A 16,434-nucleotide genomic window follows, 5' to 3' on the forward strand; every position below is an offset into this window, starting at 1 on the left:
TATAACATCTGCAAACTCTTTCTGTGGGACTATGATAATGCTGTGTGGACTTTTGCAAATTCAATCAAGGTTGATTTAGGGTATATTTTTACAACACAGTCAAACGTTCAACATTTGGGGAGGGATCCAAAGTTACCATAGTTACCAAAGGGACGCTTCTGTTGACAAAAGGTTGGAATGGGACTTGTAGTTTACTAATGCCACTGTCAAGCAAACAGTGCGTTTGAGAAACGTGGCTATTGACTACATTACCAAGGCATCTCGTTCTATTTTCAACGCACTAGCAAACAGCAGAACAGCATGGAGCTAGCTACATCACGTTTGGATTAGCTTCAGATACCTATTTCAGTGCAAAATTAGACTTCTAACTAAGAATTTTTTAGCTAGTGCTATGAGTAGTTAATATAAATTATGTAGCAAGTAAAATTGTATTCCTCTGTATTAATTAGGTAATAAGTGGCAGCTAATTTGGCGTCAGAAATGGCATACTCACATAACCCTGATATTTTTCGCTGGAAAAGAGTTACTAAGACTAAAAAACCCACTGCAGATAAGGTACTGTCAATATGTATGTGTGCACTGTGTGTGTGTCTAGGTGAGTGAGAGAGAAGTTTACCGTTTAATTTGCTACTTTTGACAGGTATGAGGTAAAGTAAAGTGTCACCTAAAATTGAGTGTCACCTAAAATTAAAGTGATGCAAAAATCATGAATTGATTACCTCGAACTGATCTTTCAATGCATGATCAAACACTGCATGACTGCAAACAAAACTTTTAAAGGCCTGGTGCAGTCAAAAACATGATTTGCCTTTATTACATTTTTTGTTGATTTCCCGCCCCTTTTTTCGTGATATCCAATTGCGATCTTGTCTCATCACTGCAACTCCCCAACGGGCTCCGTAGACGCGAAGGTCAAGTCATGCCTCCTCTGAAACATGACCCGCCACACCGTCCTTCTTAACACAAGCCCTTCTTAACCTGGAAGCCAGACAACCGAAGTCAGCCTGCAGGCTCCAATTATGCTAATGCAATTTTAGTGTAAGCTGTTTAAAAAGACCGCCTGAAATTTCAGCGTGTTTTGTTGGGATGGAGTTTTGGCCTGCGTGGTGACATCACCAGGTGGCAAATTATTTAATAGACCAATAAGAAAGAGAGTTCCAAGCTTCTCTGCCATTAACAGCTTATTTTCAATGTTCCCCTCTGCACTCAGACAGTCCAAGCTACATTTTTACTTGAGAAATTGCTCTTTGCTCAGAAGCAATTTTTTTATTTAATTTTTATCATTTTAATTTAAAACAATCACAGCAAGGTACTTAATAATTGTTACCCAGAAATGATTTAATATTGAGGTAAAAACAGCTGTGTTGGACCTTTAAATATATTCAACTGTATCATATTTTCTGTCTCCATCTCTCAGACATTTCCTTACTGGAAGAAACCTATCGAGATGGGTAAACCATAATAAAAGTGCCCTCAAAGCTATCTTTAGAAATAAAGTGGGGCTTCAGAATGTATGGATTTATACATCCCAGTGACTGGAGAAGGCTGAAGAAGCCCTTACAGTTTAAATGGCCTTTTTGATGTTGTAACTTGACATTAATTAACATGAATCTGAAGACTGTTATTTAGCTAATTAACTATGTTTAATTGTTACCCAATTAAATTAATCATGTAACAATTAATTCATTAGGATCTGGGGCACAACGAGATCGATTCTTTAAAGAGTCCCCCGAATTAAACTCAAAGATCTTTACCTATCACATCTATAAACAGTCAACTTATTAATCATAACCTCTTATCATATACCCATTCTGAACAGTCGTAAGATGACTGAAGATGTAATACGCTGAAAACAGGTCCCTAGCGGAATGACAGCAATGATGCTTCTTTAAAGATAGGCTAGCCAGCCATATCGATGGTTCCCCAGTGGTTTGATGAGAGTAGCATAATACGATGGTTTGAGCAGAGTAAAAGGATGGTCCTGCTTAAATTCGCTTTCGAAGATACTTTACTTAGGAGAGCTAACCAGCCGTACCAGTGATTGTCCGAGAGGTAATTTTATCGTCTCCACCTCGTGTTGAGATTCGAAGTTCAAACCGTTGCAGCTGCCCATTCACACTTTTCTGGTTCAATGTGTTTTTTCCTTAGCCCATCATTTATACCTTTTGCTCAAAGGGCGGTCCCGTCAGGCTGACACGCTCTCTGACCTCACTCCGGGGCAGTGATTACTCACTGAGCAAAGTTATGGAAAACCGTTATCTTTTATAGCTTCTCACATCACATCCCTCTCTTAACAAAAACACTACAGAGATGGCGCCGACAGAGATGGCCGCCTCGCTTCGCGTTCCTAGGAAACTATGCAGTATATAGTTTTTTTTACGTGTTATTTCTTACATTGGTACCCCAGGTAATCTTAGGTTTTATTACATACAGTCGGGAGGAACTACTGAATATAGGAGCAACGTCAAATCACCATCATTACGCCCAGGAATACGACTTTCTCGAAGCGGATCCTCTGTTTTGCCCACCACCCAGGACAATGAATCGGATCCCAGCTGGCGAACCAAAACAGCATCGCCGTAAAATGGGCAGACGAAGCGTTCTTCTGGTCATGCTCCGGAAACGGGCACATCGCGCACCGCTCCCGAGCATACTACTCGCCAATGTCCAGTCTCTTGACAACAAGGTTGATGAAATCCGAGCAAGGGTAGCATTTCAGAGAAACATAAGAGACTAACGTTCTTTGCTTCACGGAAACATGGCTCACTCGAGACACGCTATCGGAGTCGGTACAGCCAGCTGGTTTCTTCATGCATCGCCCAGACAGAAACAAGCATCTTTCTGATAAGAAGAGGGGCGGTGGGGTATGCTGGTATTATGATTAACGAGACGTGGTGTGATCATAACATACAGGAACTCAAGTCCTTCTGTTCACCTGACTTAGAATTCCTCACAAGCAAATGTCGACTGCATTATCTACCAAGAGAATTCTCTTTGATTATAATCACAGCCGCATATATTCCCCCCCAAGCAGACACAACGATGGCCCTGAACAAACTTTATTTGACTCTATGTAAACTGGAAACCACATATCCTGAGGCTGCATTCATTGAAGCTGGGGATTTTAACAAGGCTAATCTGTAAACAAGACTCCCTAAATTCTATCAGCATATCGATTGTGCTACCAGGGCTGGTAAAACCCTGGATCATTGTTATTCTAACTTCCGCGACGCATATAAAACCCTCCCCTGCCCTCCTTTCGGAAAAGCTGACCACGACTCCATTTTGTTGCTTCCAGCTCTCAGGTCTGTTCAACGCTGGTCCGACCAATCTGATCCCACGCTTCAAGATTTCTCGATCATGTGGATTGGGATATGTTCCGCATTGCATCAAACAACAACATTGACGAATACGCTGATTCGGTGAGCGAGTTTATTAGCAAGTGCATTGGCGATGTCGTACCCACAGCAACTATTAAAACATTCCCAAACCAGAAACTGTGGATTGATGGCAGCATTCGCGCGAGACTGAAAGAACGAACCACTGCTTTTAACCAGGGCAAGGTGACCGCAAACATGACCGAATACAAACAGTGTAGCTATTCCCTCCGCAAGGCAATCAAACAAGCTAAGCGTCAGTATAGAGACAAAGTAGAGTCGCAATTCAATGGCTCAGACACAAGAGGTATGTAGCAGGGTCTACAGTCAATCACGGATTACAAATAGAAATCCAGCCCCGTCGCGGACCAGGATGTCTTGCTCCCAGACAGACTAAACAACTTCTTTGCTCGCTTTGAGGACAATACAGTGCCACTGACACGGCCCGCTACCAAAACCTGCGGATTCTCCTTCACTGCAGCCGACGTGAGTAAAACATTTAAACGTGTTAACCCTCGCAAGGCTGACAGCATCCCCAGCCGCGTCCTCAGAGCATGCGCAGACCAGCTGGCTGGTGTATTTACGGTCATGTTCAATCAATCCTTATCCCAGTGTGCTGTTCCCACATGTTTCAAGAGGGCCACCATTGTTCCTGTTCCCAAGAAAGCTAAGGTAACTGAGCTAAACGACTACCCCGTAGCACTCACTTCCGTCATCATGAAGTGCTTTGAGAGACTAGCCAAGGGCCATATCACCTCCACCCTACCTGACACCCTAGACACACTCCAATTTGCTTACCGCTCCAATAGGTCCACAGACGACCCAATCGCAACCACACTGCGCACTGCCCTAACCCATCTGGACAAGAGGAATACCTATGTGAGAATGGGTCTCGACCATGGGTCTCGACCCCGCCCTGTGCAACTGGGTCCTGGACTTCCTGACTGACCGCCCCCAGGTGGTGAGGGTAGGTAACAACATCTCCACCCCGCTGATCCTCAACACTGCGGCCCCACAAGGGTGCGTTCTGAGCCCTCTCCTGTACTCCCTGTTCACCCACGACTGCGTGGCCATAAACGCCTCCAACTCAATCATCAAGTTTGCAGACGACACTACAGTGGTAGGCTTGATTACCAACAACGACGAGACGGCCTACAGGAAGGAGGTGAGGGCCCTCTGAGTGTGGTGTCAGGAAAATAACCTCACACTCAATGGCAACAAAACAAAGGAGATGATCGTGGACTTCAGGAAACAGCAGAGGGAGCACCCCCCTATCCACATCGGCGGGACAGTAGTGGAGAGGGTAGTAAGTTTTAAGTTCCTCGGCGTACACATCACGGACAAAAGTCCAGGTATGTGTTGGAGGTGTAAAGTCCAACATCCTCCAGATTCTTGCCCGCTCTATGTCCAGCGTCAGGATTCAGGAAAAGGTCAGAAAGGACAGATGACTGAAAGTCTACACAGGCGTGGTGGCTTGCATACAATTGGGTCAGCTTTAATGCCCACCATGAAGCCTTTAGACAGCACAACTAGCGGTCTTATTCCGCAACAACTATTGGTTCCTCTGACTGTTATTAACTGGAGAGGGAAGGCCATATTCGACACAGGGGCATCTTACACCCTGATGCAAGAGGCCCTGTGGCAGAACATGGCATTACCTCATGAGGAGCTACGAACATGGGAGGAGGGACCATTGTACTTGGCCAATGGAGAACCTACCACTCCCTTGGGCTGGATTAGTATAATAATAAAACTGCATGGTGAGACTATTAACCTTCCTGTGGCTATTCTTGCAGATTCAAGCCTTGCATTTGTAGTCCTTGGCCTAGATTTCCTGTTCTTCATTGGACGGACCATCTCGATGTCCCAACCCTCCTATCGGCTGCACTCTGACTATTCTCAGCCTCATCCATTTCAACCTGGTAATGCACTGATTACAGGCTGGAGCCTGCTACATTATGCAGAGTCCGGACAAGGTCAAGTCAGAGACAGAGAAAATATAAAGAGACAAAGACAAAAACATGTTCCACCAGTGAAGTCTGAGAACCCAACTATCACCCTGATTACCGCCGTACCCCCCCTTCTATCCGAGAGCAAAAACAAACCTGATGCGGATTTCTACATCAAACAAGCAGTGGACCAGGCATGTCTGTCGGATGATGAAAGGTGGCAGCTCTCCCAGATGTTGGACATGAACAGTGAGGTCTGTACTCTTACACTCGGCCGTACAACCGTTTTCAAACACTAAATCTATACCCGGCATGATGTCCCCATTAAGCAGCGTCCCTACAGGCTGTCCCCCGCCAAACTGGCAATTCGCAATGAACAGCTCAAAAGTATGTTGGAGAATGGAATTGTTATACATTTTGTTCCAGTAGTTGCTTTTGAATGTGTTAGAGTTTCAGAGGGAAAAAGGTCTGTTGAGACAAAACACATTCCTTTGGTGAATTTGGAGAGCGCAGGACTGGGTCTTCTCCCTTGATTTACAACAGGATGTGAGTTGTTAATCCCCACTAATTATTTCCTTCCCCTCTGCGGGTGAGAGGGGGTCTGATTGAAGTTATTCATTGCAAACCTGATCTGACCTGTTGGGATTCTCGTGGACAGTCATGACACGGAGATCCTCTGGTAGTGCTCAGGGTGACACAGGGATACTTGAATCACTCTTAGAAGAGGAGGGAAAAAAAATTACCTGCTATAGGAAATTAACCTGAAATAATCCTCAGACATCAGGCATTGGCTGGACTCTCTTGGTTTTACATCCACCGGTTAACCACTCTCACGGTCTGTGAAACGGTCTGAGCTCCTGCACTTGTCATGATAAATAAGTCTCATTTTCTACAATAACAGGTGCAGCTCAATAATGGGGAGATCAACCAATGGATGAAGGTGAGAACTCTCTTTCACTTTGTCCATCTTTACCTCCTGAAACCAGAGATACACTGTTTGTGTGCAGAGGATATTATTCTGCTATATCTGTCTATAAGGCCATATGTATTCATGAGGTGTGCTTTTGTGTCCCCAGACAGTGGAAATGGCCTCAGACATTGCAGTGACTGAGGTTTTTTCCCTGAAGAAGCCCCATTCAGTGATAAGCAGTCAGTCAATGGCACTATACAGCACAGAGCAGCTGCTGGATCATGACCAAGCATACGGGGAAGGTAGGACGCACACACACACACACACACACACACACACACACACACACACCTTTTTTGTGACTCTTTTTTTCCTGTAGCCCAGGCTCTTCTTAGTGATTGGATGAACAGCAAGTTGCGTCTGGAATTGGAGATGGAGGAAGAGGAGGATGTGATTGTCTCCCCTGAGAAGAACAGTCCAGAAGCCATGCCACCTGCCCAGCCTGTCTCCCTGGACTACAGCAACTTTGATGGTACAGAGACACTAACCTATACAACAACACACATTTAACTCTTAACTTCCATCTGACAATATATGGTTCAGTTAATACATCATACCACAGTCAATGGGTCAATAAGGACCAGATGTAATACAGTACACCTTCGTCTCTTTCTCAGACCTGTATTCCCACCTGGCTGAGGAAGAGGAGAGCTCAGCGGTTAACAACTTCCTTCAAGACCTCATGGAGCGGGAAGTGGTGGATTCTGGGATAGTGGAAGATCTGGCACTAGACTCTGAAGAGCGAGACAGGAGGATGAGGAGGGACCCGAGCCTCACCATGGAGGCACGTCACCGACAGGTACAGAACCAGAGAGACGTACACAGGATTGGACAGTCAGGATTGGACAGATTCCCAAGAAGTTGAAAACATAGGGAGCCAAATGGAAGTCCCAGTGAATGGAAGTGAATTAAGCTGTTTACTATAACCTTCTGCTCTCTTTTATGACATCATCCACGTCTAATTCCTCCTTTTTTCTCATTCCAGGTGCGTGAGAACCGTGCACGGCGGGACGCGGAGCGGGAGAGGTTGCACAGGGAAAGGGTGGCGCGGAGGCAGGCCAGGGAGGAGGCGCAGAGGAGGGAGCAGGGGGAGGAGAGGCGGAGGAGGCAGGAGGCACGCAGGCAGGAGGAGATGGTGCAGCAGGAGATGGTGCGACTGCGCCGCGAGACGGAGGAGAGGAGGAACCTGGAGCAACTAGCCAGGCAAATGTACAGTAACCATGGAAACAGCAAGACAAACAAAACCACGCATTTACTTCCACACTCCTACAATCACCTGCATCACGCCCATGCAATGAGCTCTTATTCAGAATGCTGGGTCTCTAAAATAAGCCAATCCGTTTGGAGCTAGGTCAGGGCCCTGTAGGTCTAACTGTGTCTGGGTGTCTCCCCCACAGGGAGAGGGAGAGGATCGCTAGGAAGACGGCAGCTAAGAGCTCACTGGTACTCCAGCCAGGCCCTTCATTCTCTACTGCACAGAAACAACGTGACACTGAGAGACCACTCAGACTACAGCAAGTAGAGGTCAGGGTTCAGATGCACAACCTTAAGGTTAGTAGAAGGACAGAGTTCTGTTGGTGGTGTGTGTTTAGTGTCTGAACAACACATTGGTGTGTGTTTCAGTGTCTGCAGAGGCACTTCTCTGGCTGGTACTCAGTGCTGTTGGAGAGGAGGTTGCAGATGGGCAAGGCGGCAGCGCTCTGTGATTGGAGGAACCAGCTGAGGGCGTGGCGAGACTGGCAGGCGCTGGTGTGGGCAGGGCGAGAGCAGCGGGAAGCGGAGAGAACAGAGGAGGAGTTACGGACCCAGAAAAGGTAAGCACAGAATGGAGTCTGTCCCAACATTACAATCTGCATACTTTATTTAGCTTGCCTGGTGTTCTGGGAGGGGGAAGTTTTATGTTTCGCACTTTGGTTCAAACAGTGAAGACTATACCTAACTGGCGCGCAGGCTGAATTTAATATTAACACAGAATCTGACTTCTGAACATTGAGGAAGAAAACCTAGACAGTTTTAAATCAGGTCATTTGTTTTGCCTTGCCAAGTAAACAGGTGCCTGTAAACACCTGGTGAAGATGATTAGCAAATCTGGCCCTCAAACTCATCACAGTCACACCAGGTGTTTTGTCTCTAATAGTGCGTAATCCCTCGTAGACGCTGCCAGGTGGCGATGGTGAGTGACCGGAGGCGTTTGCTAAGACGATGCCTGAGTGATTGGCGGCTGTGGTGTCGGGCGGAGAGAGAACGCCGGGAGCTGTTGTCACAGCAGCAAGAGACGCGGCGCAAGATGGCCGCCCTGATTAATGCCGTGGCAACTGGGAAACTCAAGATGATGGAGGAGACGCATACTCCTGAGCCAATCACTGCCCTACCTGAGCCTTCTGACCAATCAGAAACCGTAGAACTGGTGAGTGACACTTGTAGAGCCCTCCCACTGAGGAAAGTCAACACAAACAAAGTATAGGCATAGCTACGTAGGAGGACACAGACAAAATGACAGATACAGATTCAGACTCACACACTGTTGTCTGCCCATTGGATATACATTTGCTGGAGTGTATCACAGTACAGACAGAAGCCCGAAGGTGGTAACGATCTGTAGTCATGAATTAAATATTAGCTATAGCTTAATTCTGCAATGGTAAAATGAATCTGCAAGGCAATAAAATTTGCTTTTGTATTAATTTGGTGAAAGTCATGCATTAGTCTATCAGTATCTACTGAATAAACAAGTTCTGTTTCAGAGTTCCTCTCCTCGCATGAGTTGGCCTGTACTTTTCTCTCTGGGAGTTGATGAAATATTCACAACACTGCAAGGTTTGCTTTCTCCTGAGAGAGAGAGAGAGAGAGAGAGAGATTGAATAGTGCTTGAGGGAGAGAGGAGAGGGGAACTTCTATCTACATCAGGGGTGTCAAACTAATTTTGCCATGCCGCATTTGGTCTTCACTGAGGTACAGAGGGCCGCACTTAAAATTGGTTATAATATTTCCTTGACATCAAAATGTCTTAAAATTAGTCCCATATCTATCACTGTTGGAATTTTCTATGCTCCCTGACTGTCAAGCATTCGTTAGATGACTGTTAGAAGAGACTATAAATGTAGGTCATTATCATTAATATACAGTTTAAATGTCATTTTAGCTGTTTCAATGTCAATTGAGATTGTTTTTCCCAAGAAAAACATTATTTGTATTTTTTCATTATCAACTTCATCCCATTTCCCCTATTTCCATGTGACCCGTAGACTTCACAATTCCTGTCTCTGCAGAAAGGTCAGCCAGGGTCACAACCTGCTGGCCCCACCCCCTCTCCTGCCTGTCAAGGGGACGGACCGCTGGGGGCTGTGGTCCTGCACACCCTCCCCTGGCAGGTGACAAGGCGTAACGCGGCGCTGAGTGCAGGTGAGTGATCAAAGTAAATGTTTAAATATATTAGGGGAAACTCCTACCTACAGTTGAAGTCGGAAGTTTACATACAGTTAGGTTGGAGTCAATAAAACTTGTTTTTCAACCACTCCACACATTTCTTGTTAACAAACTATTGTTTTGGCAAGTTGATTAGGACATCTACTTTGTGCATGACAAGTCATTTTTCCAACAATTGTTTACAGACAGATTATTTAACTTATAATTCACTGTATCACAATTCCAGTGGGTCAGAAGTTTACATACACATACAAGTTGACTGTGCCTATAAACAGCCTGGAAAATTCCAGAAAATTGTCATGGCTTTAGAAGCTTCTGATAGGCTAATTGACATCATTTGAGTCAATTGGAGGTGTACCTATGGATGTATTTCAAGGCCTACCTTCAAACTCAGTGCCCCTTTGCTTGACATCATGGGAAAATCAAAAGAAATCAGCCAAGACCTCAATTTCCAAATGCCTGAAGGTACCACGTTCATCTGTACAAACAATAGTACGCAAGTATAAACACCATAGGACCACGTAGCCTGTATACCGCTCAGGAAGGAGACGCGTTCTGTCTCCTAGAGATGAACGTATTTTGGTGTGAAAAGTGCAAATCAATCCCAGAACAACAGCAAAGGACCTTGTGAAGATGCTGGAGGAAACAGGTACAAAAGTATCCATATCCACAGTAAAATGAGTCCTATATCGACATAACCTGAAAGGCTGCTCAGCAAGGAAGAAGCCACTGCTCCAAATCCCCCATAAAAAAGCCAGACTACGGTTTGCAACTGCACATGTGGACAAAGATCATACCTTTTGGAGAAATGTCCTCTGGTCTGATGAAACAAAAATAGAACTGTTTGGCCATAATGACCATCGTTATGTTTGGAGGAAAAAGGGGGAGGCTTGCAAGCCGAAGAACACCACTCTAACCGTGAAGCACGGGGGTGGCAGAATCATGTTGTGGGGATGTTTTGCTGCAGGAGGGACTGGTGCACTTCACAAAATAGATGGCATCTTGAAGAAGGACTACCGACGTAATCTGCCCGAGGGTTTTTTTCAACTGGCTCTTCCGTCGCAACGTCCCCTGAATGCCCATCTGCTAACCTGCTAGCCGTGGCCCGCTAGCTGTCTAGAGCATATCGGACTGTTAGCTGAAGAGGCCCATCGGACAAGTTCTTTGGCCAATATACCTATTTTGCGAATTGGCCTGGACCCTTTTACCACACAGGGCCCTGCTGATCCTTCACGACTGGTCTGCCGACGTAACAGCACGAGCGGGCTACAACAGACTTCTTACGTCGCAACGTCCCTCTAAGGCCCTTATGCTAACTTGCTATTCCCGGCCCGCTAGCTGTCTGAATTGCCGTGTCTCCAGCCCGCCGAGCTACTCACTGGATCCCTATGATCACTCGGCTATGCATGCCTCTCCCTAATGTCAATATGCCTTGTCCATTGTTGTTTTGGTTAGTGATTATTGCCTTATTTCACTGTAGAGCCTCTAGCCCTGCTCAATATGCCTTAGCTAACCCTTTAGTTCCACCTCCCACACATGCGGTGACCTCACCTGCTTTAAATTATGTTTTTTAGAGACAATATCTCTCTAATCGTCACTCAATGCATAGGTTTACCTCCACTGTATTCACATCCTACCATACCTTTGTCTGTACATTATGCCTTAAATCTATTCTACCGTGCCCAGAAACATGCTCCTTTTACTCTCTGTTCCGAACGTACTAGACGACCAGTTCTTATAGCCTTTAGCCGTACCCTTATCCTACTCCTCCTCTGTTCCTCCGGTAATCCAGGCCCTGCAGTGCCTAGCTCCACTCCCATTCCCCAGGCGCTCTCATTTGTTGACTTCTGTAACCGTAATAGCCTTGGTTTCATGCATGTTAACATTAGAAGCCTCCCTAAGTTTGTTTTAAGCACTGCTTTAGCACACTCTGCCAACCCGGATGTCCTAGCCGTGTCTGAATCCTTAGGAAGACCCCCAAAAACCCTGAAATTTCCATCCATCCCTAACTATAACATTTTCCGACAAGATAGAACTGGAGGGCGGAGTTGCAATCTACTGCAGAGACAGCCTGCAGAGTTCTGACTTACTATCCAGGTCTGTGCCCAAACAATTTGAGCTTCTATCTTTAAAAAAATCCACCTTTCCAGAAACAAGTCTCTCAACGTTGCCACTTACTATAGACCACCTTCTGCCCCCAGCTGTGCCCTGGACACCATATGTGAATTGATTGCCCCCCATCTATCTTCAGAGCTTGTGCTGTTAGGTGACCTAAACTGGGACATGCTTAACACCATAGCCATCCTACAATCTAAGCACTATGCCCTCACTCTCATTCAAATTATCAATGAACCTACCAGGTACAACCCTAAATCCGTAAACACGGGCACCCTCATAGATATCCTCCTAACCAACCTGCCCTCCAAATACACCTCTGCTGTCTTCAACCAGGATCTCAGCGATCACTGCCTCATTGTCTGCGTCTGTAATGGGTCTGCGGTCAAACGACCACCCCTCATTACTGTCAAACGCTCCCTAAAACACTTCAGCGAGCAGGCCTTTCTAAATCGACCTGGCCCGGGTATCCTGGAAGGATATTGACCTCATGTCTGGTTATTCTTTAAAAGTGCTTTCCTCACCAACTTAAATAAGCATGCCCCTTTCAAAAAAATGCAGAACCAGGAACAGATATAGCCCTGGGTTCACTCCAGACCTGACTGCCCTTGGCCAGCACAAAAACATCCTGTGGCGTACTGCATTAGCATCGAATTTCCCCCGCGATATGCAACTTTTCAGGGAATTTAGGAACCAATATACACAGGCAGTTAGGAAAGCAAAGGCTAGCTTTTTTAAACAGAAATTTGCATCCTGTAGAAAAAACTTCAAAACGTTCTGGGACACTGTAAAGTCCATGGAGAATAAGAGCACCTCCCAGCTGCCCACTACACTGAGGCTAGGAAACACTGTCACCACTGATAAATCCGCGATAATTGAGAATTTCAACAAGCATTTTTCTACGGCTTGCCATGCTTTCCACCTGGCTACCCCTACCCCGGTCAACAGCCCTGCACCCCCCACATCAACTTGCCCAAGCCTCCCCATTTCTCCTTCACCCAAATCCAGATAGCTGATGTTCTGAAAGAGCTGCAAAATCTAGACCCCTACAAATCAGCCGGGCTAGACAATCTGGACCCTCTTTACAATTATCCGCTGAAATTGTTGCAACCCCTATTACTAGCCTGTTCAACCTCTTTCTTATCGTCTGAGATCCCCAAAATGCTGTGGTCATCCCCCTCTTCTGACTCTAGACCCAAACTGCTACAGACCTATATCTATCCTACTCTGTCTTTCTAAGGTCTTTGAAAGCCAAGTTAAACAGATCACCGACCATTTAGAATCCCACCGTACCTTCTCCGCTATGCAATCTGGTTTCTGAGCTGGTCATGGGTGCACCTCAGCCACGCTCAAGGTCCTAAACAATATCATAACCGCCATCGATAAGAGACAATACTGTGCAGCTGTATTCATCAACCTGGCCAAGGCTTTCGACTCTGTCAATCACCACATTCTTATCGGCAGACTCAGCCTTGGTTTCTCAAATGACTGCCTCGCCTGGTTCACCAACTACTTCTCAGAGTTCAGTGTGTCAAATCGGAGGGCCTGTTGTCCGGACCTCTGGCAGTCAATGGGGGTGCCACAGGGTTCAATTCTCAGGCCGACTCTCTTCTCTGTATAGATCAATGATGTCGCTCTTAATGCTGGTGATTCTCTGATCCACCTCTACGCAGACAACACCATACTGTATACTTCTGGCCCTTCTTTGGACACTGTTAACTAAGCTCCAGATTAGATTATATTGCCATACAACTCTCCTTCCGTGGCCTCCAACTGCTCTTAAATGCAAGTAAAACTAAATGCCATGCTTTTCAACCAATCGCTGCCCACACCTGCCCGCCCGTCCAGCATCACTACTCTGGACGGTTCTGACTTAGAATATGTGGACAACTACAAATACCTAGGTGTCTGGTTAGACTGTAAACTCTCCTTCCAGACTCACATTAAGCATCTCCAATCCAAAATTAAATCTAGAATCGGCTTCATATTTCGCAACAAAGCCTCCTTCACTCATGCTGCCAAACATACCCTCATAAAACTGACTATCCTAACGATCCTCGACTTCGGCAATGTTGTTTACAAAATAGCCTCCAACACTCTAATCAGCAAATTCGATGCAGTCTATCACAGTGCCATCCGTTTTGTCACCAACGTCTCATATACTCCCCACCACTTTGACCTGTATGCTCTCGTCGGCTGGCCCTCGCTTCATATTTGTCGCCAAACCCACTGGCTCCAGGTCATCTATAAGTCTTTGCTAGGTAAAGCCCTGCCTTGTCTCAGCTCACTGGTCACCATAGCAGCACCCACCTGTTGCACGCGCTCCAGCAAGTACTGGTCACCCCCAAAGCCAATTCCTCCGTTGGTGTCACGTATGTTGTAACGAGGAGACCAAGGCGCAGCGTGATGAAAATACATTCCTCTTTATTAAAGGAAGAACACGAATAACACTTAAACAAACTAAACAAAACAACAAAACGAATGTGAAGCTATATAACACGAGTGCTGAAACAGGCAACTACACATAGACAATAACTCACAAAATACACAAGGAATATGGCTACCTAAATATGGCCCCCATCAGAGACAACGATAAACAGCTGCCTCTGAGAACCAATCTAGGCAACCATAGACATAAAAACACCTAGCCTAGAAACAACCCCATAAACATACACAAATCCTAGACAGGACAAAGACACATATACTTGTGAAGACTTACAGAAAACGTTTGACCTCTGTCATTGCCAACAAAGGGTATATAACAAAGTATTGAGATAAACTTTTGTTATTGACCAAATACTTATTTTCCACCATAATTTGCAAATAAATGTATTAAAAATCCTACAATGTGATTTTCTGGATTTTTTTTCAAACTTTGGCTGTCATAGTTGTATTGTACCTATGATGAAAATTACAGGCCTCTCTCATCTTTTTAAGTGGGAGAACTTGCACAATTGGTGGCTGACTAAATACTAAATATTGGTGGCTGACCTAACCAAAATAATAAAGAAAACAAAGAATACTAAGGTCAGGGTGTGACATTTGGCCGCCTTTCCTTACAGTTCTCTGCTGCCAATGACTGGAACAAACTGCAAAAATCACTGAAGCTGGAAACTCATATCTCCCTCACTAACTTTAAGCACCAGCTCACAGATCACTGCACCTGTGCATAGCCCATCTGTAAATAGCCCATCCAACTACCTCATCCCCATACTGTTATTTATTTTGCTCCTTTGCACCCCAGTATCTCTACTTGCACACTCATCTTCTGCACATCTATCACTTCAGTGTTTAATTGCTATTTTGTAATTATTTCACCACTATGGCCTATTTATTGCCTTCCCTCCCTTATCCTGTAGTTGGATGGGCTATTTACAGATGGGGCGACAGGGTAGCCTAGTGGTTAGAGCGTTGGACTAGTAACCGAAAGGTTGCAATTTCAAATCCCCGAGCTGACAAGGTTCTGCCCCTGAACAGGCAGTTAACCCACTAGGGTTGTCATTGAAAATAAGAATTTGTTCTTTAACTGACTTGCCTAGTTAAATAAAGGTAAAATAAATAAATAAAAATAAAAAATCCTACCTCATTTGCAAAGAATGTATAAAGACTTTTTCTATTGTATTATTGACTGTATGTTTGTTTATTCCATGTGTAACTCTGTGTTGTTGTTTGTGTCACACCGCTTTGCTTTATCTTGGTCAGGTCGCAATTGTAAATGAGAACTTGTTATCAACTAGCCTACCTGGTTAAATAAAGGTGTTCTCAACTGGCCTACCTGGTTAAATAAAGGTAATCTCAACTGGCCTACCTGGTTAAATAAAGGTGTTATCAACTAGCCTACCTGGTTAAATAAAGGTGTTATCAACTAGCCTACCTGGTTAAATAAAGGTGTTATCAACTGGCCTACCTGGTTAAATAAAGGTGTTCTCAACTGGCCTACCTGGTTAAATAAAGGTGTTCTCAACTAGCCTACCTGGTTAAATAAAGGTGTTCTCAACTAGCCTACCTGGTTAAATAAAGGTGTTCTCAACTGGCCTACCTGGTTAAATAAAGGTGTTCTCCACTAGCCTACCTGGTTAAATAAAGGTGTTCTCAACTGGCCTACCTGGTTAAATAAAGGTGTTCTCACCTAGTCTACCTGGTTAAATAAAGGTGTTCTCAACTAGCCTACCTGGTTAAATAAAGGTGTTCTCCACTAGCCTACCTGGTTAAATAAAGGTGTTCTCACCTAGTCTACCTGGTTAAATAAAGGTGTTCTCAACTAGTCTACCTGGTTAAATAAAGGTGTTCTCAACTAGCCTACCTGGTTAAATAAAGGTGTTCTCAACTGGCCTACCTGGTTAAATAAAGGTGTTCTCCACTAGCCTACCTGGTTAAATAAAGGTGTTCTCAACTAGTCTACCTGGTTAAATAAAGGTGTTCTCAACTGGCCTACCTGGTTAAATAAAGGTGTTCTCAACTGGCCTACCTGGTTAAATAAAGGTGTTCTCCACTAGCCTACCTGGTTAAATAAAGGTGTTCTCAACTAGTCTACCTGGTTAAATAAAGGTGTTCTCAACTAGCCTACCTGGTTAAATAAAGGTGTTCTCAACTGGCC

General features: G+C 45.0%; 1 protein-coding gene across 1 annotated transcript in view; it reads left to right on the plus strand.

Moving 5' to 3' along the window:
* The first annotated feature begins 480 nt into the window (after positions 1 to 480).
* Positions 481 to 16,434, plus strand: part of LOC139366803 (coiled-coil domain-containing protein 191-like) — a 34,699-nt gene continuing 18,745 nt past the window's right edge. Inside the window, exons 1-10 of the mRNA XM_071104507.1 lie at positions 481 to 555; positions 6,228 to 6,266; positions 6,403 to 6,538; positions 6,616 to 6,768; positions 6,914 to 7,095; positions 7,282 to 7,499; positions 7,700 to 7,847; positions 7,920 to 8,110; positions 8,451 to 8,703; positions 9,566 to 9,698. Of these exons, the coding sequence (XP_070960608.1) occupies positions 481 to 555; positions 6,228 to 6,266; positions 6,403 to 6,538; positions 6,616 to 6,768; positions 6,914 to 7,095; positions 7,282 to 7,499; positions 7,700 to 7,847; positions 7,920 to 8,110; positions 8,451 to 8,703; positions 9,566 to 9,698 (1,528 nt within the window). The remainder of the gene's footprint in view (positions 556 to 6,227; positions 6,267 to 6,402; positions 6,539 to 6,615; positions 6,769 to 6,913; positions 7,096 to 7,281; positions 7,500 to 7,699; positions 7,848 to 7,919; positions 8,111 to 8,450; positions 8,704 to 9,565; positions 9,699 to 16,434) is intronic.

The sequence above is a fragment of the Oncorhynchus clarkii genome, chromosome 15, assembly GCF_045791955.1.
Source record: "Oncorhynchus clarkii lewisi isolate Uvic-CL-2024 chromosome 15, UVic_Ocla_1.0, whole genome shotgun sequence".
Classification (NCBI taxonomy): domain Eukaryota; kingdom Metazoa; phylum Chordata; class Actinopteri; order Salmoniformes; family Salmonidae; genus Oncorhynchus; species Oncorhynchus clarkii.